Below are 26,612 nucleotides of genomic sequence, written 5' to 3'. Positions count from 1 at the left end.
AGTCTTCCACAAGTCTAGGCAGAGCTATTGCTAAAGCTAGCGATCTAGTCGTGTGTTTTGGGGGAGTGTCGTTGTCAGGCCTGACAAGAGGGGAGGGATTTTTATGGTTTGATACTTTCAAACTGCAGCTTACTCCAAGCTTACTGTAGTAGCTTACTGTAGTTTCTCCAAATTGCCTACCATAGCTTTAAATGTGATCAAATAAATCTCCTGCTGACTTCTTGGTCATGTCTTGCTTGCTTGTATCCTATGTGCTCCAGCCCCGTCTTGTGCTCCTGTCTAGTGTCTACATTAATGTGTTGGTGCTGCATGTTTGTGCTTTATGCTGCTGTATATGTGTTTTTATTATACGTGTTCTGCTCTAATCTACTACAGTTTGCACTCTCTTGTGATGTTTTATGTACGCTGTGTTTTGTTGTCTGCATATTTTATTGTCTGTTTGCAATTTTCTGTCGATTTGTTCTTACTATGTGTTACTATATCTTCTGAGTCACTGAGTTCTTTGTGGTCTTTTTAATCTTTGTTTATACATGCACTTTATTTCCGTAATTTCAGGTTGCCTTCTGAATATCTTGCTGGGGACAACGGATGTAAACTAGCCTCTTAGGCTAACTCTGGCTCACTTACAGTTTGACTGTTGATTAGTGTGCAATGTCCCTGAAATAAACCAATAAATAAAAATAAAAAAATATATCCAATTTAAAGGTGTTATTTTAGCTATATCTGGGTTTATTTCAAGTTTATTCCAACAAATATATTCATATTCCTACCATACCATGATTTTGATTAAGTTAATGTGTTTTATTATCGTCAGAATAGCGGCGTAATGTTAGCGTCGGCAGCACTGACCCCGGTCTTTTCGTCCACTATCTTCAGCCCCTCGCTACAGACCCTCAGCCAGACCTTCTGCTTGTGCTTCCCTTGGCTCCTGGAGGCCGCCTCCTGGCCCTGACACACACACACACACACACACACACACACACACACACACACACACACGTCAGACAAACCAAACACAAACACACACAAACTTGTGGTGACCGTTGTTAAACGTGGTGACCATTGATAGACGGTCACCACAACCCCTCACAGACAAGCTGACAACAGTAATACGGGAGGGAACATTATGAGATATTAAGGATTCGTTCACACGACGCTGGAGGTTTTTAAAAACAAAGAGTTTTTTTGCTTTGGAGGTTTTGGTGCCTGAAAACGGTGGCCCCAACGTTGTCTGAAAACACAGCCATTACAGCGCCTAGTGGACAGGCAAAACCGTGGCATTCTGAAAACAAAGAAGACACGCTGGGGTATAAAGCCGTTTTACACTTGTGGTTTGCTGTTTTAGCACATTTGAGCAGAAGGTTACACCGCCCCCTACTGGCCTGGCATACTAACTCCACCATCTTCAACCGTTGCGTTTCCGTGTGGACGAGGCTAGTTCTTAAACCTTTAACCTGCGGATGCAGAACGCATTTGAGAACGCAATGGAAAAACTTAGGCGTCGTGTTGACCGGGCCGAAGTGTAAAAAAGAGTTGAGTTTAGTTGAAAGAGTTTAGTTGGAAGATAAGAGCTGTCTTGTTTCTTTACTCTCAAACAAATCTCTTTTTAATGCAAGGCCTTTTACCCCAAAGGTCTTGGGGTTAAGGAGAGTTTTGCTTTGGTTTTTTCTTGGCCCCTAGAGGGAAACTCCTTGCTTCTTTCCTTCCTCAGACTACACAAAGCTGTTTACATGCATCCCTTGAGTACATTTTCTTTGCTTACTCATAAAGAAATAAAGCCAATGTCACTTGTTGTGCATATGAGCACTGGAAAGAAGAAAATTCCGATATTTCTTTGTTTTCAACTGTTTGATTTACGCTTTACCTTCTTTCTACCGCCTTGAGTCGAGGATATAGAATGGCAACAATGTGAATAAAGAGATGTGATCACCTTGAGCTTCATCATGGAGTCCAGACACATCTTGTCGCCCTGCGCCTGCACCACCTCGTCCATGCCGATCAGCTTGGCCTTGTAGCGAACCCCGACCCCGTGGAAACGGGCCATCGGGTCGGCGACCACTTTGGTAGCGGCGGCGGCCCCTGGGAAGCGGGAAGATGGGGAGAAGGGGGGGGGGGGGGGGGGGGAGAGATAACGTGAGAACCAAATAGGACAGGCACAACTGGTCAGTCTGTGTGTGGTGTATGCGTCATGTGTGAAAACATGCATTTGTTGTGACCTGTGAGACTGTTGAATTGTGTGTGCGAGTGGCACACAGAGTGATTTCTGTATGTGAGTGAGTGACTTCTCTGTGTGTGTGTGTGTGTGTGTGTGTGACTTCTGTGTGTGTGTGTCTGAGTGACTCCTTTGTTTGTGTGTTAGTGTGTGTTTGTGTCTGTCTGAGTGACTTCTGTGTGTGCGTGTGTGTGTGAGAGTGACTTCTGTGCGTCTGATAATAGTTCTGTTGAGTGTGTGTTTGGCTGTAGATAGCTGAGCTAGCATCTGTCTGGTGCTACGCAGATCCGCTGACTCTTTTTCGTTGATCAATGAGTGTGTCTGAGTGACTTCTGTGTCTGTATGTGTGTGTGTGTGTGTGTGTGTGTGTGTGCAATCATGTGTGAGAAAGATTAGCTTATAAAGCACTTTTTGTGCAACTGCAGTAAACTTCTAAAACATCCTCTTAATCATATATATATATTTTAGATATAGGGTATAAATTATGCAATAGTCTATGAACCTGCAACACACTATTCCTTTGGGCCAAGCTGCCCCTTGAGGATGGAGGGCCAGCAGGTTTGGGACTGTTTTTATTGCTTTGGAGGTGGAATTCAAACCCACTTAAAGTAGTCCCCTCTCTTTAACAACGATCATTGCTCCTGATGGCTAATGGTTAACCTTAGTCACCTGATTAAGTGGTATTTTCTAAGTTTAACCTATTTCTATTTAACATTTTTAAGACTTCCTCTGTCCTCAAGACAAGTGCGTTGGACCACACAGTGAATGCTTCTCGGACGTGTAAACAGTCCGGGAAGCACGGTTAAGTTTCTTCCAGTCAGGGGATTGTGTGAATGTCCAAAGTGACGGTAAAAAAGACCAAAACAAGAGAGGGAGAGTACAGCGTCTGGTCTGCAGCTAGGACAAACGTTCACGTTTTTAACCGCAAACACGTACAACTCTTCCTGACAACCTTTCTCGATAACAACTTTCAGGACATACAGGAAATAATCGTACAAAAAACGTACTTACTTAATTTTCTGAGAATCCAAAAATATGTATATTTGTTCATACATTACATTATATTATATACAAATAGATCAGAAAAATGCATCATATTTAATTCTAATATAACTTAATATGTAATTAAAAAGTAATGTCAAAAGAGGGCCCCCTGTAGTTAATTAAAAAATACATCGCTCCATTAAAGAATACTTCGGCTATTCTACCGCCATAATGGCTGCAAATCGCCGTGGACACATCCATGTAAAGCCACAGCGTCTCGGCTGGGGCGCCCTACTTCTCCGAGTGGACTGCAGCCAGGTCCTGATAGGTGCCTGGCCCGGGCCTGGACAGCTCCCGGCTGCCTCCGCGTCCCCGTCGGTGCTCATGGTGCTGGTGGTGAGGGGTGGTACTGCCCGACAGCGGCTTGTTTCGGGACCCTAATGGAAGACAGACAGAGTGCCGGGCGAGGCGTAGCAAAAGAGAGGCTCTGTTTATTTGTTTTAAACCAAAGTGTAAGTCATGGTGTCGTTCTTCTTAAATCGGTTTGGAATCTTCTGGAAAGAAACCGTTGCATTGCAAACAGAAATTCTCCTCACTGCAACAGGTTCCAAACATGAGATTCAAATAAAGATTCCCTGTAACAACTACAACTATTACTTACTAGCTACTTTGTAAATATGAAGAACAAAACGATTATTATGGCATGGACTCGGGTAAAAGCCAGAGAGCAAAAAGGTTGGAGAATCTTACCTGTTGGAGATGTCAGCGAGTTCTTCCCCGGTCCCAGGCGTGACTGAAGGACTGTGATGCCTGTGAAACTAGCCTGGGTCAAGGGTCGACCGTAGGCTTCCCCCGTGATACATTAACATACGCTGGGAGGCAGGAATACATGCAAAGACTGCATGTTTTGGATGAAGATCTGACAGAACTGATATCGAGTGGTATGCATAGTGCTTTATTGTGAAAGAGAAGCATGAACTGAATCCGCTTTTATTTTTCTAAGATGTTCATTCTGCCTGCTGTGCAGTAAAATAAAGTCTGAATTCACACACTTCAAACACATACACAAAATAGCATGTATGCTTCAACTGTTCCCTTTAGTGATGTTGTAGGAAAACCCTGAATTATTTTAAATGCTTTAAGAGTTTTAGTCTTTCAAGTCTTTTCCGTCTAGTAGCCAAGATTTAAACAACTCCTGTTGTTGGCACCCATTCTAACTCCCTGGACCTTTTTGAGAAAAGGATCATCGGGTTGGAACAAATCCAGCAAGTGAGGGAACCCCTGCATCCTCCCCAACACTTCCTCCCAACCCCTCATCGCAAAAACATCTCGGCGAGGAAGGGTGACGTGCGTTTGGATAATCACAGGCTTCCCAACATACGAAATATAAAAAATGGAAGGAGCCATGTTGATTAAACAGGGCTTATATTCAAATCTTCTTTTAATGAAGTGACCTTAGGAGATGGATATTAAATAATACACTGAACTGAACATAGCTTTCTTAAGACTAGGATGTTTCTTTTTTGGGAAAGTACACCAAAACTATTTAGAATAGTTAGAATTAGTTTTTCTAAGAAAGTGTCATGGAAGGGTCACCATTCTCGTCAATAAAGATGTCAAAACGATTCCTCCGAAAGCTTCCTGTGACTATATGGCTGCTTGGCCATTGGGACTCATAGTTCATAGTCCTACAGCAATATAGTTCTACAGCAATATACAGACTTTATCCGGAATCTCCTCTGTCCTTCGATATTTCACTGACTTCCATGGAGTGCCACAGTAGAGACCTTCTTTGAGGCCAGAGGTAATTGTGGCACAGAGAGTTGGGCGCTGAATTCCTGTGTATTGGCAGAACCTCAACATGTCGATCCAGGGAAGAGCGCCAGATTCACTCCGGACCCAAGGGGTCAAGTGCTTCCCACATCCGCCTTGAAGAGAACCAGGAGCCGACCGGCTTTTATCTCAACGGCCATGTGGGTTTTTTTCTGGTTTACATAAAACGCACGGCACAAAACATGTTTATATACAGTACTCCCTACAACAGAAAAGATGTTCCCTGGCAGGCATCTTTCATCTGTCATTGTTTGAAGGTATGTTTTTTAAAAAATACTGTTTTATCGGCCTGAGCCCAAATGTTTGTTTTGTATTAGGAAGTACGATTTAATTTCCTTATTTATTAGCAACACATCTATTTATTAGCAACACATAATAAAAGTCAGTGTAGAGTGTTCGAGTAACGAGAGCAGGCGGGGTTGTCGTTCTCTCCGCAGGAGATCGGTTTATTACGTTTAACCGGAACAGAAAATATTCAAACTACAACACAAAGGGTCCATTCGGAGCCGTCTCGCTGTGGATCGGGGTAAGTTCCCCTCGCTCCGGACCTCTGTGGTCCGTTCGCTCCTGGGTTTGGTCTTTTTCACTATAACAGAAAGCAGGCACATAAGTACACCCTCCCTGATTGACCTGAGTGCAGACACCTGCTCACCACCAGGTTCAATCCCCCCGGCCAATCCCGTGCGCTCCCAACCTGTCCATACTCCACCTGCAGGCCAGACGTCGCACGTCCCCCCACAGTCAGGCAATCAGGAAGTGCCTGTTTTGAGTAGTATGAGCTGTCATGGTTATATGACAGTTGGGAGGCCTGTAAGGTCATCCTAAGGTCTGACCAACCTGCCTGACCAACCTCCCCCTGCACAGGGACTTCCGTTATCATGTTCCTTTCCATCAAATGACATGAGATCATTGCTAAATACATATTGCATTAAAATCATGATAAAACCCATGAGGTCAGATTAGTGACTAATATGGCACTCGATCATCTAAATATAATAACAGGAGTCTCAGTATGTAATTCCGTTTTCACCGCTCCCGAAAGAAGGGCAGTATCAACGTGAGGTGGGTTGGATGAGTGGTTTCCGGAGAAGGCTGAAACTATCAGCCCATTGAGATAAGGCAATGTACTGGCCCCGAAACAGGCACTGCACTGGCAGGTGCATTGCCCAAGGACCCGAGGTTTAGGGGTCGGGATGCAAAGTTGTTTGGATGAGCGGTTCTTCGGAAAGCTGCAAGCAGTAAAACAAGAGGCCAAGCATTCTTCAGTAAGAATCTGAAATTGCTTTGCTTGACTGACCCCTTTGGCTGTGGGTGAACTGCAGCCTGCTTTAGATCGCTCTGGAATGGGAGCGAGCACAGAATACAGATGACACTTCTACCCTTGCTTGTACTTTCAGCATCCTGTGCACTTCCTTTTCTTCAATGTCTAATAAATAACAACCACGACTATCAGCTTATTGGACGCAGCTATGGGTGTAGGTCCCTTGCTCAAGGACATTTCCTCTGACCAGGATAAGGTTGAGGGATGGAACCAACAACCCTCCAAGTTCCAAAGAAACAGCTCTGCCTGCTAGACCACTTTTCCGTCAGTGTCATTATGGAAGGGGTCAAATCTCAAGACTTTTCGGGAACCTTCAGTTCCCGCTCAGGCTCCAAGTGGGAGCGGGTAACAGGTTCAATACCCGGCCGCGGCGAGTGTCAACGGGTGGGAGTGCCATTGAGCAGGAACAGCTATATGCCTCAGTGTAAACCTCTCTGCTAACGGCCTCCAATGTAAATACCACGTCCTCCTTAATGAACGCCAAGGAACAAACTGGGTCGCCATGTTTATTGAAGTCTGTGGAGATGTATACAGAGGAGGGTACACCGCCTGATCAGTACAGAGAGACCGCCATGCTGTTTTCACACAAATCAGCTGGTCGGTCCTGTTGATATTTATGTTCATATTTATATTTCTCAGGGGCTGCTGTCAAACGCCCTACTTTAGGAAGAATTGAAGGTCAAATCCCAGGGTGGCAAAAATAAATCTGACAAGTAAGCAAGGGAAGGTAAACACACCAGTGCCTCTGCCACCATCGCCCACACTAGTGGGGCGATGACGGAAGCAGTGGTGTGTCACAGCACCTCGACACCGTGATTAATGGAACAGACTAAACTCTGGGAAACTGATAGCTATATGCTCAGCAGCTGGAGCGGGGCTTCAACAACTCCAGAGAGATCGTGTGTGGGAACATGCCCTCAAACTTCACCTCGATCTACACATTCTCCCTCCATGACGTCTCCTGTGACTTCCAGTCAGCCTAGGAGGGCCCCAGTTTCTGGGATCGTTGTAGAGCTTTCCTCCTCATCCCTCTGGGTTTTGGGGAGCAGTGCAGCCCTACTTGCATGGTGAGACTGGATATGTGATCATGGGCCATCCAAGTATTTGTGACTTGACTACGAAGCAAGGCGGGTTGGTCATTCCAGGAAGACGGTGCCAGATAATGGCACTTTAGGAATGTAGAAATTGTGCTTATTTATAGGTCAGGGCTTACCAATAACAAAGAGGTTGTGATTGCTCACTTAAAAGGCACCCTCTCTAGAAACGCCTGCTCTGGGCTACTGTAGAAAAATTGAAATGGACCCCCTCCCTATATATGGATGTAAAGGGCTCATTCCAGAGGGACGATTATTTTCTTCATGGGATCACACACTGATGAAAACATTCTTATGAATATTATTTTCCACTTCTGCCAAGTCTGTATGGCTAGAGGCCACTCAGACTTCACCCAACCACTGAACCGTTGACCTTGAGACACGACGCAAGCAGCAGAATCCTCCCAGCTCAGTTGCTGGAAATGGGATGGCTTACTTCCTGTAGGCTCCAGATACCAAGTTTTCTCCCGGCAATGTAAATGAGAAGCGGTGGGAGAAGGAGGAAGGAGGGGGGACGGGATCGCTGGAAGCTCTCTGGTCCTGCCTCTTCTCCAATCCTCCATCTACCCTCTCCCTCTCCTTCCTTTCTCCAACTGTATTTTTTTTTGTGTGTATTTGCTTATAAATGATCCACTAAAACTTTTCCCAAATCCAGGAGGATCGGATTTCATGAAACATCTTTTATCGGGAAACCTGGCTAGACACAAGGTCTGCAGAAAACCTGGGCTTAAAGGGAAGAGAAAATGTCTCTTTTTAAAGATCGCATCGGAAAACACTAAAACACCCAGTATTTATAGTCCTCTGACAGAAACGGGGCCGGCATTTATGCTTAAGTGGCCTTTCCATGTTTATGCTAGCTACAAATTCTGAACCAGGAAGGAGAGGTGGAGGAGGTGGAGGAGGGGAGCAGGGTAAGGGAAGGGGGGGAACGGAGAGGGAACATGGGCATACCTCAGCAGAGGTGTCGCCATTGTCTTTTAAGGAGCCCAGGGACCTGGCCACATGACTCACGACCACAGGGGTTTGTTGGTGTTTGTTGGTGTAGGGGCGGCGGGGAGCAGGGTGCTGGGGTCCCAATGAGACTGTGTTAGTGCTATGATGTCCTGTGTGTGTGTGAACAGTGTGTCCCGTCTCGCAACCATTTACAGTCATCGGTGTTTAGCAGCGGCCGCTGGCAGTGTGTTTGTGTCTCATTAAGTGTGCGGCCAACGGGGCCTGGAAAGCACCAGCCGGGAGGAGGAGGTGGGTCAGGTTGTGTTGCCATGACTGTTATTGTGCGTCCACAACAACCGACTAATGGATCACTACTGGAGGGCAATGGTCTTTATCAGGTTGAACTCACATCAACACATCGGCGCAGTACACAAGAGCAAACACTAGCACGCACAAGCACAATAATTAGGTATACCTAACTTTAAGACAAACAGGTAGGTTCCAGATCATTTTAATTCCGATCCAAAGTAGAAAGGAGGGCATCTATTTCTCAACTGTTGTGAAAACATGGAATAGAATATATTTTATATTCTAGGTCTCTGTCCCTTGCTGGTTTTCAGCAAGAAACATGTTTTCCTGGTTAAAAAAAAAGTTCAAACTTCCTCTCGCAGTCGGTCCATTCTGTGCGCCATCTAGTGGAGACCTATAAGGGTGACAGCCGGGCACAGAAGCCTGCTCTGTGGATTCATATTAGTTGTCTGCCAATTTACTGTATAAATGTTTGTGTGTGTGTTTGTGTGTGTGAGAGAGAATGTGCGCGTGTGAGAGAGAGAGAATGTGCGTGCGTGAGAGACTTTGTGTGTGTGAGTGAGTGTGAGCGAGGAAGAGAGAGAGATTGTGTGTGTGTGTGAGAGTTTGTGCGTGTGTGTGAGAGAGAGGGAGAGAGAGAGTTTGTGTGTGTGTGTTTGCAAGAGAGTTTGTGCATGTGTATGTATGAGTTTGTGTGTGTGTGTGTGTGTGTGTGTGTGTGTGTGTGTGTGTGTGTGCGTGTGTGTGTGTGTGTGTGTGTTAGAGAGTTTGTGTGTGTGTGTACTGTTTTATTAAAAGCCCTTGCTGCCGTCTGTATTCAGACAGATAACTCAACATCTGAGTGACGCAAACACTCGCCCAAGAGACAAGAGGAGGGTGCATAACTCTCTCTCTCTCTCTCTGGAACAGCTCGTCTTCTCTCTGCCAAGACGGCCGCAGCAGTCTCTAAAACATCGTAGCACCGGCATGATGCAGAAGATCATGTTGCACTTTAGCAGAGAGGACTCCACGCTATTTACCGGCATTCTGTATTTTCTATTTCTGCACGCAATTTAGTACGAAAACAACCGATGAGAGAACCACGGAGCATGGACGTGATGGGAGTATTTCTGAGCGAAAATACAAACTTTACCAACGGATTTATCCAAGTCAACCGAACCCAGATCCTCCCATCGAAGGCGGACGAGAGGAAGGCCATCGCACTGCCGGTTCTCATGTTCGCCGGCGGAGCGCTCGGGAACATAATCGCGATAGTCGTGCTGTCGAAATCGCGGCAGGATCGAAAATCGTCTGCATTCTACACGCTGGTCTGCGGCCTGGCCGTCACGGACCTGCTGGGCACCTGCCTGGCCAGCCCGCTGACCATTGCCAACTACCTGGACGAGCACATCCTGGAGAACGGCCACCTGTGCGCCTTCCAGTCCTTCGTGCTGCTGTTCTTCGGCGTGGCGGGACTGAGCATCATCTGCGCCATGTCAGCCGAGCGTTACATTGCGATATGCTGCCCCTACACGTACCGCCGGTGGCGCGTGGGTCGACGCTTCGCGCAGAAGTTTTTGTTCTCGATATACGTCAGCAACGTGCTTTTCTGCTGCCTGCCCATGATGGGGATGGCGAGGAGCGAGCTCCAGACGTCGCTCACCTGGTGTTTCATCGAGTGGCGGAAGCAGGACCCACTTCCGGCCGCGTACACCTTCCTGTACGGCACGGCGAGCCTGTTGCTGATACTAGCGACGGTGGTTTTCAACGTGGCGGTGTGCGGGACGCTGCTGCTCATGCGTGAGAAGACGGTTCAGCGGCCCGTGGCCAGGGCCAGCGTGCGCGAGCGCTGGGTGGCGCTATCGTCCGCCGCCGAGACGCAGATGATCGCCGTGCTCGTACTGACCTCGGTGGTGGTGCTCGCGTGCTCCGCGCCGTTGGTGGTAATTACCTCCTTTTTTTTTCTTTATACTTTGATAACACTTTTTAAGTTATATTTAATAATTTATTACTTTAATATTTAAAATTAATGATGCTCCTTCTAACGTAATTTTGGTTAACGGAGACGAATGTGCGTTTAATTGTAGATCTATTCAGGTGTGGAAATAGCTGTGAAAGGACAGCTTTAGAATATTAACGACATGGCTGAAAATAAATACAACTACTAGAAGTACTTTGATAAACCTAGTCATGAACAGAACGTTTATATTTTCATATGATGCATTGCTTCACAATATTCTGCATTATAAACTGTATAAATATACATATGTTTTATAGATTTAAGACATCAATGGTGCCAGCAATGTCACAATATTGTGTATTATAGACCGTGTGAATAGTAAAAATATATATATATTTTGTAAGACATAAATTATGCCACTAAACGTGTGCGATCAAACGTGAACATGACCGTTGTACCTCGTCTGTTCCAGGCGCGGGTGTTCGCCAATCAGATCATGCACCAGGACTATCACCAGGCGGACCTCACGGCCATCCGAATAGCCGCGGTGAACCCCATCCTGGACCCGTGGATATACATCCTGCTCAGAAGGTCTCTGTTCAAGAGGATATTGAGGTCGTCGAGGAGGGTCAGGATATCGCAGAACAAGCGAAGCTCTCCTCCGTCGTCACAGATGCTGTTCAACACGGCCCCCGAACCCACCATCGGCAGTAGACACGTCCTGACGCAGCTCCTGAGCAACTCCAACGTCATCACGCAGCTGCCGGCGTACATACCTTACGACCCGGAGGCTCAGCAGCAACCCCCTGGAGACACGCTGGAAAACGTTTAAACTTTAAAGGGGTTGAGTTCCGAGTCAAGAACATGTTTTTATCTCTCTCGACAAGACCACAGACTTTGAGCTTTTGTCAAGACACACCAGACAGAGGATTGAATGTAAGTCTTCATGCAGCCTGTGTATCTTTTTTTTTTTTTTTTACCGTTTTACCTGGATTTTTCAATTATATTTATACTGTACATTGTGTAATAAACAGATTCGCTTTAGGTTGCAATTAATATATTTACATGGCAATATATTCCAGTGAACCTTTTAGTGAATTAACCAGACACGCATCAGGCGAGGTCATTCACTCAGACACCCGGAGCACAAGAACGAATTCAACAACCAATTATTCCACAATGCATTTATTCCTTTCTAACATTTAAAAATAGCATTTTACTTAACTTAAGGTGACAATAAAGGTGCTAAGAGGCCAAGGTCAGAAATTAACTTTTGTCCCCAACCCCTTATAAAAACCTGTACATAAGCCGAGATAACTTAATTAAATCAGTATACACAATGTCGTCATAAAACGCCTGCTAGAATACATTTAAGGTTCGAACATCTTCCCAGTAGCAATTTCCAGTGTCACCAGAGGAAGTTTCCATTCGTACAACGGACAAAAGATAGTTAACATGACAAATCGATCAACACTGGCTTCCTCCACTGGGCCGATTTCCAGTCCCTGCATTTCAATTTGTCTAGGGCCTTTTTGAAAATTAAAAAACAAAAAGAGGGGAGAAATCTTTATACATTGATCATAAATTAATTTCTGACCCTAGTTGTGGCACGTCTTTACAATAATCCTGTACCTCAACACCATAAATAAAAATCTATAAACATCGCTTCGGTAAAAATTCTGTCTTTTCAAACACACAAAATAACAGAATTTTGTACAACTTTTACAGAGTAGCCCGTCACCATACTAGTATATATTTACACTGCAAGTTTACAGATTTACAGCAAACCTCCTCCCCCGAAGGGACTGGGACATTTTGGCCTTGACATGCCGGTATACATTGGGGTGAGGCATGACCCTTTCCCCCCCCCCCCCCCTCTTCCATTGACATCCATAAGGCCTCTGTCCTCTCGTTATGAGTCAGCCTCTCTTGCTGTGGCGGGACGTCACAACAGGAAGCGTTTCCAAGGGAACCGTCCAATGGCTGGACCGCTCCCTCAATGACATTCGTCTGAAATCAACCCTTTTTTAAAATGTATATAACAAAGACATTTTCTTATCAATGATTTTTTTTAACTCCTTTATCCTTGCCGGGGTCAGGTGGTTCATCAAGATATGTAGTAGTTAAAAAAGGCAAGCGGATCCACTCCAGGAAAAACAGACTGGCGAGACGTGTTAACAAAATAGTTTAAATAAAAGTGTTATACTATTGCTATAATCGATGGTGGGAGGGAAGGGGGAGGGGGTTGCAGTGTGTTCGGTTTGAACCCTCAAGAGATAGACAACAAATACAAAAATGACCTTTTGAACAATTCAACACCAGAGATTCAGGGCGACATTCATGTTAACAAAGAAACAAAAGACAAAAGAAACGTAAGTAATCCGCAACAGATTTCAATTGAATCTTTAACTCTCATTATTTTTTTTATTATTGTGATCTCTCTACTGATAACAGAAAAAAAAGAGTTGTGCCATGTATATCATTACGTTTCCTTCAAGTGAATAAAGATAAAGACACCCCATCAGCAAAGCTAAGTGATCGCTAGGCTCCAAGAAGGCTTATCATCACAAACCACCTAACCATTGCTGTTAATAACAACCGGGAATATAGAATCCTTAATTTCCTCATTTGTAAAAGTAATAATACATTTTCCGTGCCTTGACATCAAGCTATTAAAATGTTTTGTTCAGAGGATAGCTAGCTAGCCTGACTTCCTTGAAAAAAATAAACAAAAAATACAGTGTTGATTGCTGAACTCATCTTGCTTTGATTAACAAAGTGCAAATCTGGTGGTTGAAAGAATGTGTGTTACGCACCTACGGATGATTCACTCAACCATAATCTGAACCCCAGAATTAAAACATTGAATAAACCAATAATTATTAAATTGAATTCTAATTAAAGTCGCCATGTGTAACATTTCAACTAGCTCGTAGTTTACCTGGACATATCCGTAGTCATTGCTGATCACACGGTTGGTCGGTTACAGCAGACAGAACACTGCTCGAGTCGTTTACATTCTGAAAGTTTCCAGCCCACTAACATGTAGGGGCTCAATGGTACACATGCCGACAGGTTTGACAAGTTGTTTTTAACATTGGCCCATCCAATACAGCTCACATCAGGTAGAAAATATGACGAAAGAAACAATACATAAAAAAAATTATATCGAGAAGGCCCACAGCTGGCCTATTACATATGGTGTGAGAAATTTAAATCGCTTCATTTTGGTATCCACTCTTCTCTGGTCAATGGCTACGAAGGACGAAATCATCCTAACAGGACAGGTCATGGACCACTCTAGCCTTGAGAAATAGTCTCAGTGTCAAGTTAAGCAGAAAAGGTGTGTAATGATTTTTAGACCAGGGGTCAATTTCCCCAAACCATTGATCCTACGTGAACATCTGGAAATGTTCTTTCCAAATCGATTTTTGGCAGCTGAAGACAAGTATCTTTGCGACACCGCATACGTCTGTTCAGTTACAATAGATTTTGTTCCCAATATGGGCAGGATTTTATCCAATGAGTATCAGCCTCTTTTGGAGGAGCATTGTGAGTGCCAAAGAGAACAAAGGATCGGTCAGCTGTTCAGCTTTGTACGCTTGCTTCATAGGGGCGTCGCCTGCTTGCTTGGAAAGGGGCGGGGCCTGCAATATAGCTCACATTGCGCAACACCTCGAGTTCTTAACCAGAATATTAATTAGACAAAAGTGTTTTCAATGGCGGTAGCAGTTACTAAAAATATATATATAAAAAGACCATTTTTTTCTGAATTTAAATATTTGGTTTTATCATGCTAATATTGTATTTCGCACAAACAAATCCATGTGACGAGATTATCATTGAATTTGGGTTCTAACGAGTAGGATACATTTGACCCCAAACGTTGAATTATCCTAAAGTGCCCGCGAACGGGACATTTATAGAACAAAAATAACAGGTGGAGCATGATTCCCTAAGGAAGTTCACAAATTAACTCAACCTGTGACTTGAATTGAAAATGAAAAAAAATGATTCAGATGCAACGCGTACACTCCCACATGTGCATACACACACACAGCAATCGTACAGCGCAATCTTCCATAACAAAGTCCAACCTTCCCGGTTTGTTCCCACTCAAAAAAAAACATAACATCACCGAGTACCAAAACTAAACCAATAAATAAAAATTAAAAACGATATGCCGGCGAACTGCTAAGAAAAGTGACTAAGGAGGTGGACTTGTGGGGCAGTTGAGGATACTGGCCTTTCTGATCTTACAACTACATCTCCCATCAGCCCCTGCGTGATAAGAACCCTCCCCGGGCTCAATTTGCACACCCAGGGAGGGTTGTCCAAGCCTGGCCGTCGCTACACTAAGGTGGGGTGTGTGGGGGTGTCTGGGGGGGGTTAGCTACATACAGTCACGTCCAAGGACCGGCCCCAGCGTTCTACACCACGTACTGGTGGTTCGTCGTGTAGGCCTGCCGGCTGTACTGGAAGTGGTCCGTCAGCACGTTGTTGCGGTTGTGCTGCGGCTCCGACCCGTGCGTGAAGGGCAGGGAGACCCCGTTGGCCTGTAACCTCTCCAGGGGCGCCGGGGAGTCAAAGGTCACCAGGTCCTGCTTGCTGCTCGGCAACAGCTTCTTCTCGTGGTTGGCGTCGTACTTTGCCTGTTGGGAGGAGGAGGAGAGGCAGTGAGACGGGAGACCCCGGGACGAAGCTTGGTTTACGACGAGGGGATCAAGTGGATCATCCCTTTGGCAGCCAACACATCATGAGCGTTTAGCAAAACACTGGACGCAAGTTTGTAAAAATACGGACAATGACATACAGCATAAAGTGCCGGAAACTAGGAGGCGCTGACAATTCTATAGTCATTCCATGTTTGTTCGATTTTAAACCTGTTGGTTTTAGAACAAAGCTTTGTCAATTCTAATTGGACGATGTTCCAAAAGGTTAGCGTTAACCGAAAGTTTAAATTGTAACTTTTTGAGCACAGAAGCAAGGTCGAAAATCTGAGTTGTCTGCTACACCCAGCTAAGAGCCAATCATGTGCTCATTGCTTAAGTATTTAATTCAACAGCAAGGAACTTGGACCCTTCTGAAAGTTAACTAAATACTCAACAACCTGCTACTTGAGAGAAAGATAAATAAAAATAAATAATAAAGGGCATCCGTGAGATCGACCCATGAGCAAGCTATGTATACAAGAACACAGATGGGATTCATCTACTGCCAACCAAATGAAAGCGCCTGAAGCACTGAAGAGTTCTAGTAATCTAATAGCTAGATTATTAGTAAAAGGGGAAATTGCGAGAAGTATATTTTAATCCCTAAATTCATCCCTGGGGTAAAATCAAATATTAATTTAGCAGTCGCTGCTTTTGACCTAGATTGAGGTCAACCACAACAAAGCTGAAGAAATATGTGGAAAGTTAAATCTGGAAATATACAAACATATGAGAGACTGTATTTGTGCAAATGAACATGCTGTATCCATATCATGGATACAGCATGTTCATTTGCACAAATACAGTCTGTGAACATATACATATAGCATGTATGACTATAAATACAGCATGCATAAGTATATCAATATTCAATATCGAAGTACACAAATACAGTATGCATAAGTACACAAATACAGTATGAATAAGTACACAATACAAAAAGAGTAAACAAAAACATAACATACATGAACACAATAGGTATAAAAACACAGCATGTCGACGCTCTATATACATTCTCTACACCCCCCCTTTAACAGCAGGCAGCCCCTGTGTGTGTGTGTGTGTGTGTGTGTGTGTGTGTGTGTGTGTGTGTGTGTGTGTGTGTGTGTGTGTGTGTGTGTGTGTGTGTGTTGCTCGTGGGTCACCTGTGCGCCGCAGTGCCACCCAGTGGCCTGGAGGCTCACCTTGTTGTAGAGGAAGACGCCCACGATGGCCGTCATCATGCCCAGGATGTTGGTGGAGCTGACGGGGTTGCGCAGCATGAACAGCGAGATGCTGATGACCATGATGCGCTTGGTGGCGTTGGCCACGGCGTAGCTCAGCGGGCTGACCAGGTTCAGCACGCTGAAGGCGATCACGTTCTGGGCGAAGTTGCAGAACCCGCTGACCAGCAGCAGGAGGAAGGTGCGGGTCCAGCCCGTCGTGTCCGTCTGATTGGACGGGACGGGACGGGACGGGGGGTGGGCGGGGTCACAGAGAGGAGGGAGGAGCATGAGGTCATGGTTGGGACTGCCGTCAACTCAGGGCTCTGTGATTTATCGCCTTGAACTAGCTGTGTGATTGCATGTTTAGGGAAGTTCGGGGTTCGAACCCCAATGCCCGAAGTCAACCTGCAGGCATACTTTAGCACGATGCCTAGCCCCCCCCGTTCACTCATCAACGACATGCATCTTTAAACACTTTGGACAAACTAATCTTAAAAACACAGGGATCAGACGCAGAGAGCTAAAGACGCGACCGCTGGTCAGAGTTCCAGGGTGCGTGGTGGTGTGTGCCCGCCGAGAAGACCGATGAAAGCAGTCTTTTTTGGCACAATGGAACAATTTACAAAGTACTCTGTCCACACTAAGCAGGAGCCTCACTCCAATGCCATGAAACTGGATTTGTTTTCAAGTGTACTCCGATGCACCCAACGCTGGAAGAGCAGGTAGAAGAAACTATGTGGCCAGTGGGGCTCCGGTATGGGTGTTACGCACATAGACAAACTGGCCTCAATATGTGCACATTGTTGCATAAAATACATGACAAACTGACCTAAATGTGTACATTGTTGTATACAATAAAGGACAAACTGACCTAAATATGTGTATTGTTGGTTACAATTTCAGACTTCATTTGATAAAGAAAGCTCCAGGACGCTAGACCCCTCAACGGATCAGTGTCCACAGACAGACCCCGTCGTCGTCGCTATAACAACCAGAGATGACAAGAGGACTCTTCAGGGGTCAGCATCCAGAGACAGACCCCCGTCGTCGTCGCTATAACAACCAGCGACGCCTCGAGGACTACCGACCGGGTCGGCGTGACCCCGTCGTAGCTATAGCAACCGGAAACGCTCCGAGGACGACTGCACTCGCGGGGCCAGCGTCGACAGACGGACCCCCGTCGTCGTCGCTATAACGACCGGCGACGCCGCGAGGAGGGCCACTCACCGGGTCGGCGTCCACCAGGAAGGAGGACAGGTCCACCAGCACCCAGGTGGGCACCATGAAGAACACGGCGTTGAAGCCCAGGATGTTGAGCAGCCTCAGGTGGTGGATCCTCGTGTCCCGCAGTACCTGAGCCACCAGACGCCAACATCAACATTTAGACATTCAGGGCCTTTTCAGACGGTTCGGGTCACCGCGACAGCCAGCTCGTCAGGAGCAGTAGGGTGAGGCGTCTCGCTCGGGGACTCCTCGATGCGACACGGCTAGGAGGAGGCGGGGATCCAACTGGCAACCCTCGCGTTATGAGTCAGCCCGCGCTCTTCTTCCTGAACTACTTCCGCCCTTCCCTTCATCGATATTACACGTTATAGCTATGTAGAGAACGTGTATTTGCATACCTTATTCACATTTATAAAAGGCACATTTTATTAATTGGCGTTACAAATCACTTATATGAACACTTCATGCATTTTATCTTTTTAGCTATTTGATTTTACGTCTCCGATTATCTCGAGGACAGTAATTGCAACAGCAAAAAGGTCGAAATCAACAAGGAAATCCCAATCAACCTTGTCTATGCAGCACTTTCAATGCAGAACGGCAATAAAGAGCTTCACAAGGGATCATTCGATTCTTGTTGTCTTTATAGTACAGAGACACCGACGTGTGTAAAAAGAAGGAGGAACGGCCGGTGATCAAATCAGGTTGGAAATGATTAACTAGCCCTTTTGTCTTGCTGCATTACTAAAGCGTCAGGGCCCCGGTGTACTTGAATCAGAGTGTTATCTTGCATGCGTCAAACACAACAATTCCCACTACAATGCGGTCACTGATTGGCGGGCTGACGGGACGCAATCATTCACTTTGTTGACAAATTGCAGGCAGCGACATATTTGGGACTGGGCCCACAACTAGTTTGCCTGAGTGCCCTGCACACAGCATGGCAATCGAACCCCAATGTGTACAAGTCGGTGGCAAACCTGCCACATTTGACATTTACATTTAGTAGACGGTTTTTATCTAAAGCGCCTTACAACGGTTCATACACGGCGGTGTCAACCATGCAAGGCGCGGCGTCTTGCTCAGGGACACCTCGACACTAGGAGGAGCCGGGGATCGTACTAGCAACCTTCCGGTTACAAGTCAACCCGCTCTACCTCCTGAGCTAAGCCGACGCAACACACTTTTTTTCTTTGGAGTTTCAGCTCTACCGAGGCCTTTGGTACATCGGTGCTTTACTGGACCACTCCTATTCCCAGTGAGCTGATGCACAATTCTCCCAACCGGGTGAGGGTGTGGGTATGGAGATGTGCGCGTGACCCACCTTTTTGGAGAAGATGTTCTGCAGGGAGAAGCAGAGGGTGGCCGCCAGGGCGCTGATAAGACCCAGCATGTCGAAGGACATCTCCGTGGCGGTGGCCAGCAGCACCCCTCCGATGATGGGGATAAGGGAGACGTACACCTGGAAGGAGGAGGAGGGAGGAAAGAGTAAGCATAGGGTTTGACACATGGTACATCATGTGGCCGAATGGGGATCAGCTGTATTTTATCCGTTTTTGCATCGTCTGACACTTGTAGCAAAGCTGTTGACGTTTGCACTGCCGGAGTTGAGTCTCATTCAGTTCTATTTTATTACTTTTATTTTTCTATTTTAATTGATTGTCTACGGATTAGCTACTGGATGTAGCTACTGGATGCCGTTTCTTAGCAGACAAGCCAGCTGCAGAAAGCTGTGATCCCGGTATGCTCAGGAAGGATTTCAGATAACCAGCTGAAGTAACCAAACAGGTATATGTTTTTGGGTGCATCACATCCTGTTGGGCCGGTGTACCTAGTTTGCGAAATAAAGAATAAGTCTTGGCTTACATTAAAAAGCACCAGAGACAATATAATGTACATGTACAATCCAAGAAATCAAAGAATAGCAAATTAAAGAACAATGCCTGTGCCTATTGTAGTGTTAGTTATCCAAAACCACACACGCAGGGCAGCTCTGTGCCGAACAACAATGGAACTGATAGCATCCAACCGCTAGTCACTAGAAAACAAGTGTTGACATTTTCGCTCTTTGGGATTTCAATGGGAATGCAGAGTGTGTAAGTGAACTAGCACTAGTTTAAGAAACAGATACTCTAGGGACCAAGAAAGATATTGATATCTGATGGAAGTGCTTTTTCAGCCAAGATCACGAATGAGAAGGGCAAGAGCCAGTATAATCTTCACTGTAATACCCTGAACATTTCTTTCGCTTTCAGGTCGATTTTGTATGTTTTTATTGTTAACTGCCAAGGCTGGCTTTCACAATCAGTAGTAATAGCTCAGGTTCTGGTTTCTGGGCTATGTTACAAGGTAGAAGACGAGACAATAAAAGTATTATTAAACAGGTTAGCTTAAGCCAAGCTTTCCGTCAGAATGGTTGGAACTTAAACCCGACAGCAAGGACATATTCAAAAGCATGCAGCCCTACGAAAGATAAGAACAGTTCCCAAAACATGACTGACTATAAACATGTTTAACAATAAGTTTCTTTATAATTGTGTTTGGTCTTGATGCTACTCAAGGTAAGAGGATGTATAGCATTGGAACAAGACAAACTCTTGACATTCCTTCAACTACTCTTTTCTGTCCCACCTCACCATCCTGTCCACAGAGCACAAAAGCCCATTGGGATGCATTTGAAGAAAGATTACTTTAAATACCGCAGCCATTACTCAGTAGTACTCAGAAAGATAAAACCGTCTAGAAGCCGAGGCCTTTGGTTAATGATTGAACAGCCTTCACTGGACCTCGGGAGGTGTGCCAGTGACTGCATATACCTTCAGGTGCATTCCTCTAGTTTAAAACCAGTGCCACACTTCTGTATCCACCCACCTGTCTATCACCAGCTGCCTGTACGTATGCCACGTGTTACACGCACACACAGCAAAGATATTGACTTTCCATGCTTTATAAAGGTACAGAACAGGTGTGATTCTATAATGCCGTCCAACCAGTGAAGGTACAGCTGTATTTAACATCAACCTCCCTAGGAAAACAACAAGGACACGTGCCACCTTACAATAGCCTAATGTGTACTTGCCGATTGTAAGGTGGCAGCTGTCCTTTTTCTCACCGGATGCCCTTTGACCAAGCTGGCAAATGGATATTCATTCACAACTCCTGAAAACCAAGAAATATCTCAAGAGGCAAGGGTGCCTCAGTTTGTGTGTGTGTGTGTGTGTGTGTGTGTGTGTGTGTGTGTGTGTGTGTGTGTGTGTGTGTGTGTGTGTGTGTGTGTGTGTGTGTGTGTGTGTGTGTGTGTGTACTCGGGGGGCCCCCCTGGGCCCCTCTAAGCACAAGAGGCCATTTCTTACAGTAGTAACATGAGATGGAGCAGCAGGCTCACATTATGCCACTAAGCCACAAAAAACCTCTCAATAGAATCCCATTGAGGAGCACAAGAGCAGAGTGGTTGTGGTGGAGGTGGTGTTGACTTATGAACACTTACCTTCGTCGTTTGCTTCTCCTTCATGATAATTCTTGACAGCAGCACGACCCAAATTGGCATTGTGGCTTTTACTGCAGAAACAGAAGGAATTAACGGTTAGGATTAATTTAAAACAAGTTAAAAGGGGGCATGGTTATGACACCTAGTAGTTGGCATTTAGTGAATTACAGACAGGCTTTACATGTATTTGCAGTGCGCTACAGATTGGATATTGGATTGACGTGTCTCTGATCCGTGTTTACAACGTCATAGCGCCACACACACCCATGGCAAACATGCCACTCATATCATCGCAAGCAGTAAGTCATTACATACTGGATTAATCTAGCTTGATTGTATACGTTTTCTTGGTTAACTGCTAATCTTTATCCTTGCAAATATCCTAAAAGGCAACGTCAACAACAAAAAAAACTTAAACACACACATGCTCAATGCAAATTGACAAAGTTACGTGGCTGCAGCGGTTCGCTTTGCTCACTAATGATAATTAACTGGACCCCATGCAACACTGCGGAAAGTTTAAAAGGCAGGCAGGGACCCTCCCCCTCATGCAACCCGCTGAGCTCATAACAGCGCGCTCACTGTGGCTGCTCTAATGGAGTCACGAACTCTCCAATTAGACTAATTGAATCCGACCCAAATGTAAACTGTGCTAAAAAATAATTAAGTTACGCAAACTATACAAATGCACACATCCAAATGGCAGCTGTTAAATAGTTAGGATAGATAATCTATGCAAACCCGTGATGTAAACTCCAGTGCCTAGACTAGCATTAGCGGGGTTAGCCTATATCCACCGAGGTTGGCTCACACACTCTTCGGAATCAGAGGAACCCGGACGCCACTCACCGGTGTGTGCGTAGGAAACTGGCACTTTCCATATGCTGAAGTGGGCCGAAACAGAGGCAAAGTATTTCCCGAAAGCCAGGGGAATGATGTACCAGCGGAAATATCTGCTGGGCAGCTCGATCTTCGGGACTCCCCATGCCCGCAACAGCGGTGGAAGGAAGAGGACGATGGAGAAGATGTGGAAGAGCGACACCGTGACGGGATAAGGGAAGCCATTGAGGATGATCTTGTTCACCACGTTGCCCCCCGAGCTCACGGTGTACCAGCACACGCACAGGAACACTATCCGAGCCCCCTCTTTCGCCGGGGGACGCTCCACCGCAGCCATCTTCCACTTCGGCTTCTCTGGCTGTCGGGGAAGATTGCGAAAGTGAGACGTGGAGCGCGGTGCACGTCACTTCCGCTCGTCGGCCCACAGCACGGAAGTGACCCGGCTGAGGGTGCCATGATTTTCTAGTGAGGCGGACACATGGTTGAATATGTGGTTCTGCTAAAATAATACCTGTATCCCCCATAAATACAATTAAAACCTATGCTAGATTTCGTGATCTATGGATATGGGTAGATATGTTTATGCTGGCAGGAAATGGTATGTTTATGATTTGAAGGGCCTGAATAACACAATATCCTCAATGATTACTCTTTTAAGAATTAGGTGTGCATGGTAGCATCATGTATATTCATTTCATGAGAAATAAGTATTGGTAAAGTAATACATTTTAAGGGACAAGAAATTCACAATTTCAGCATTTTTTTTTTATTAACACATATCAACACGTCCACTGAAAAGGACTTAGTAGCAAATATGTTCTCTTGTGTTTGATGGAACACAAAAGGCTGTTTCTGTACATTCACTAAGGCTCTGTTTTAGGGAAATCCCAGGTTTCCATAAGGCAAACGATATTTAAAGGAATGGTGTCAAGTACATTTTCCAGCATATTATTATATTTCCATTTTCCTCACAGTACAAAATGCATTATTGTAATAATCCCCTGGCGTCCATTTTGAATTCATATATTACAACCAAAACAGCCATCAAGAGGAAAATAAGAAACGAAAAAGTGTTCACATTATAAAAATGTGTAATTGTTTGATAATTTCCCTGTGTAGGATAGGTTGGTGTTGGCTTAATAAGAACAGTCTGGAATGTTGCCATCGCATAAGCTAATCAAAGTCCATAATCAAAGAACAAATGTTTCAGCCAAGCATCAAGAGCTTTGTATAGGTACTAGGTAGCGAACAAGTAGAAAATATTGAATTCATACGCGATGGCCACATTTTTGGTTGAAGCAGCACAGACCCTCCCAGCTGAGATTGAATCAGTTTGGTATCACATCCATCAATCTGCATTCACACAGGCTGGAGAAGACCACTTTGTTATTCTTTTGTAGAATTGTTGGGATCTGCATTCACATTTCAGGATCAACAGAAAACCAAAATAATGACGCAGCACTTGTAGTTTAAAAATGCTTTTAAGTTACTTGACCAGCTATCTCAGGACAACGTTGAATCGGGAGGAGGTAGTGTGTAATGATTTAAAAGTGGAAAAATCTCAGTTATGAAGGTTTCCAAACGTGAAAACGGTGCCCAACAATTCCATAAAATTTCTTAATCATCTCATCGTCTGAATGTGTTCCCACTAAACGTAGAACAACCTAGCTCTCCTAAGCGATGCCAACGATGACCAACCGTGGGGAGGGGAGTTATATTAGTCTATTATGGGTCTTGGGAGCCGGCTCTCTACAGTCATGTTAACCACCAGCTCTGGGGCCGGGGGATTCTGCATAGCCTTACTTTAGTCGTCAGCCTTACGCAAAGACTTCTAAAAACTACGAGCGATGGTGCAGCTTAAGCCAAACCCCATCCACCTGTAGGCCGCTTCCCTCCATGTGCAAAAGGAGCAGGGAAGGGTTGTGAAATTCGAGACATCCAAGCCTCGGACACCGCTTACAGCCAGGAGCCAGAAGAACGACCCCCGTAACGTCCCCTAGTCCAAGCAGACGTAGGGCAGTATGTTCAGCCGGCTCTCGTCTCCGTGCGGGTCCAGAGCCATGCACTCGGTCCAGTCGTACCAGTGCTTCTTGGTGTCATAGCAACCGTTCACCCCGGGCCAGTGCTCGCCGTGTAACCGGCGGAGGTCGCCGGCGGTCACGTCTCGGCTCACGCCGGGCCGCTCCGCGGAGGGCTCCCCCTCCGCCGCCGCCGCCACCACGTGCGCCCGCCTCGCCTCTCGGCCGGGGCCCCCGCCCTCCCCGTGCCGCTCCTGCTTCAAGTACTCGTTCATGAAGAAGTGGGCCCTGGGGCCTCGAGGGCCTCCCAGTGTGGTGAGCACGCTGCTCTGCTGGCTGAGGTAGGACTGGATGATGTCGTTGCTTGACAGCTCCTTCCAGTTGGTCTGCTGGAAGGGGCTGGGTTGCACGGGCGGGGGCGGTGGTTGGGGTTGGGGCGGCGCCTCAGGACCGAAGGCCTCTGGTCCGGTGCCGCCCCGGTTCTTCCTCCTCTTCCTCCTCCCGTCCTTCTCGTCCTCCTCCCCCCTCTCCGCCTCCTGGCCCGACTCCTTGCCGAGGCAGGGTCTGATCTGGCCCGTGACGGGGTCGAAGGTCAGCCTCCGGTCTTTCAACCGGACCGGCTTCGTGCCGTCGCCGGGCGCCGACTGTCCGTCCAGGTTCACCACGTAATCCTTGGACCGGTACTTCTTCCGCCTCTTCCTGCCCGGACCGCCGACGCCCGGACCGCCGACCTCCAGACCGCCCAGGCCCTTCAGGGCGGGGGAGGAGCCGAGGCTGGGCTGAGACCCGGGCGTGTGCGAGACCCAGACGCCCTGAGCGCCCAGGGCCTCCCCGGTCGCCCGGAGGTCGTTGGCGTGGGGGCCTTGCGCGTTCAAAGGCTGTGGAGGGGGCGGCGGCAGCGAGGGTCCCGGACAAGGGGTCTCCTGGTACAGGGGGACCCCCCCGCCGGCGGCTGCTACCGCTGTTGTTGTTTTCACGGCAGTCTGTTTAACACCGCCCCCCCCGCTGTCCTGCTTCAGGGTGCGGGGGCTGTGGGAGGACGAGCGAGGGCTACGGGGCTGACACTGGCCCCCGGAGGAGGCCTGCTCCAGCCTGGCGTGCTGCTGCAGCAGGGAGGCCTTCAGCAGGCTGGAAGCGCTGGGCGGAGTCCGGGAGCAGCCCAGCGAGGCGGGGTGCACCTGCCGGGGGCGGGGGTCCCTGACGGGGGTCTTACCAAGTCCGTCGGCGTCCGGGTGGGGGGCCGCCTCCTTGGCCGTCGGGGGCGGACGTTCGTGAGAGTCCGAACCGTCTGTGAACGCGTCGGCGCCCGCGGCGGTACCGTTCGACGGCAGAGGCGGCGGCTGTGCGTTCTGGGGTTTGTTGAAGGCCACCTTGGCCACCTTGGCCGGTAGCGGCGTTCCATCCTTGTGCTGCTCGGCACGCCGCTTCCGGTTGCTGGGCTTGTCCGCCTTCAGGGAGTTGTTGAAGTCGTTGCGGTTCTTCAGCTCGGGGGCCGGGCGCCCCGACGGCGGGCCGGGGGGCGGCGGAGGAGAGACGTCCGCCTTGCCGAGGGGGCCGGCGCCGTTGGAAGACCCTGAGGTGGGGGCGAGGCCCGCGGACAGCCCCCCGTCGCTCTGCTGGCCGGGCTCGATCAGCTTCTGCCAGGCGAGGACCAGCTTCTTGGCCCGCTTGGCCAGGTCTTCGTTCTTGGTCTTCCTGCGGACGTCGTTGATCAGCTTGCCGAGACGGGTTTCCTTGAGAGACGTCAACAATCGAATTGATAATCAATAAACTGAAAGCGGAAATGACATTAACTCATTTACAGCTATGTTCTAGTTGGCATTTACGCGTCTTAATTTAACACTTTTGTGTTTGATTACGGTGACCTACCTCCAGTGCCTCTTTCGTGATGGGATTTCTCTCCAAATAGGAAATGACTTCCATAACGGCAACCATGTTACATATCTGCTGAAAATACAAATTACATTATGCATACAACTGTAACATCTGCTTTTTTAAAACACAACCAAATTACATTTTCATAGTAAACCATAAAAGGGGGGGGTCCCACTCTACTCAAGGGGATAAAAAAGCATTTGCATGGACTTTCACCGGTGCAGCTGTAGAACCCTGGTTTCATAAACGTTATGACAAATCGAGAACGCATGCAAATGTCGGCCAAAGGGAAATCCTCAACTCCCAACCCAATAGCTGATATGTATTTATGCTTACATCATTTATATTTAAATTAGAAGAGCCTGTATGTATCAAATAACTCCGAAACAGTAAGGGTGACCCCTGTGCATTGTTGCTTGATTTAGGACTCGTCATCCTCCTCAAAAATGGGGGTTCTGTTTGCAACGGGGAAGGTCGACCTTTCACAAGAAGTTATTATTTGTTGCAAAAGCGCCTTTGACCAATTCCTACACAAACGCCTTTGATACAACACAACATTGAGTAACACGGCCGGTCATTGGAGGAGCACAAGCGTGCATAACCAGCAAACTGCAGGGATTGGCAGT

General features: G+C 46.8%; 3 protein-coding genes across 4 annotated transcripts in view; 1 reads left to right on the top strand and 2 right to left on the bottom strand.

Annotated features, from left to right (window-relative positions):
* Positions 1-9,626: 9,626 nt before the first annotated feature.
* Positions 9,627-11,457, top strand: LOC307078392 (prostaglandin E2 receptor EP4 subtype-like; the record flags this gene model as incomplete). Its single annotated transcript, XM_079740164.1, has 2 exons — positions 9,627-10,608; positions 11,098-11,457. The coding sequence occupies exons 1-2, from the start codon at positions 9,757-9,759 to the stop codon at positions 11,455-11,457; spliced, it is 1,212 nt and encodes a 403-aa protein (XP_079596290.1). The 5' UTR covers positions 9,627-9,756.
* Positions 11,458-11,638: 181 nt separating this feature from the next.
* On the bottom strand, positions 11,639-22,451 carry slc35e1 (solute carrier family 35 member E1). Its single transcript, XM_079740165.1, has 6 exons — positions 22,103-22,451; positions 21,254-21,324; positions 19,091-19,228; positions 17,770-17,895; positions 16,522-16,767; positions 11,639-15,277 (listed from the first exon to the last, which is right to left on the bottom strand). The coding sequence occupies exons 1-6, from the start codon at positions 22,428-22,430 to the stop codon at positions 15,056-15,058; spliced, it is 1,131 nt and encodes a 376-aa protein (XP_079596291.1). The 5' UTR covers positions 22,431-22,451; the 3' UTR covers positions 11,639-15,055.
* Positions 22,452-22,962: 511 nt separating this feature from the next.
* Positions 22,963-26,612, bottom strand: part of LOC307078390 (mediator of RNA polymerase II transcription subunit 26) — a 4,287-nt gene continuing 637 nt past the window's right edge. The window contains exons 2-3 of one of the 2 annotated variants that reach the window (XM_079740161.1): positions 25,981-26,058; positions 22,963-25,844 (exon numbers count right to left, since the gene is read on the bottom strand). In XM_079740161.1, the coding sequence (XP_079596287.1) occupies positions 24,090-25,844; positions 25,981-26,058 (1,833 nt within the window). In that variant the 3' untranslated portion in view covers positions 22,963-24,089. The remainder of the gene's footprint in view (positions 25,845-25,980; positions 26,059-26,612) is intronic. The other variant, XM_079740162.1, reaches the window with a different exon arrangement.

Source organism: Pollachius pollachius, assembly GCF_949987615.1.
Source record: "Pollachius pollachius genome assembly, chromosome: 7".
Taxonomy (NCBI): Eukaryota; Metazoa; Chordata; class Actinopteri; order Gadiformes; family Gadidae; genus Pollachius; species Pollachius pollachius.
This window is presented reverse-complemented; position numbering and strand designations above follow the sequence as displayed.

Excerpts from the sequence above, each read along its gene's own strand:
- slc35e1 (XM_079740165.1), bottom strand. The coding sequence starts at position 22,430 with ATGGCTGCGGTGGAGCGTCCCCCGGCGAAAGAGGGGGCTCGGATAGTG. Across the intron at positions 21,325-22,102 it reads AGTTTCCTACGCACACACCG|TAAAAGCCACAATGCCAATT; the intron begins GTGAGTGGCGTC and ends CTGTTTCTGCAG. Across the intron at positions 19,229-21,253 it reads AGGAGAAGCAAACGACGAAG|GTGTACGTCTCCCTTATCCC; the intron begins GTAAGTGTTCAT and ends TCCTCCTTCCAG.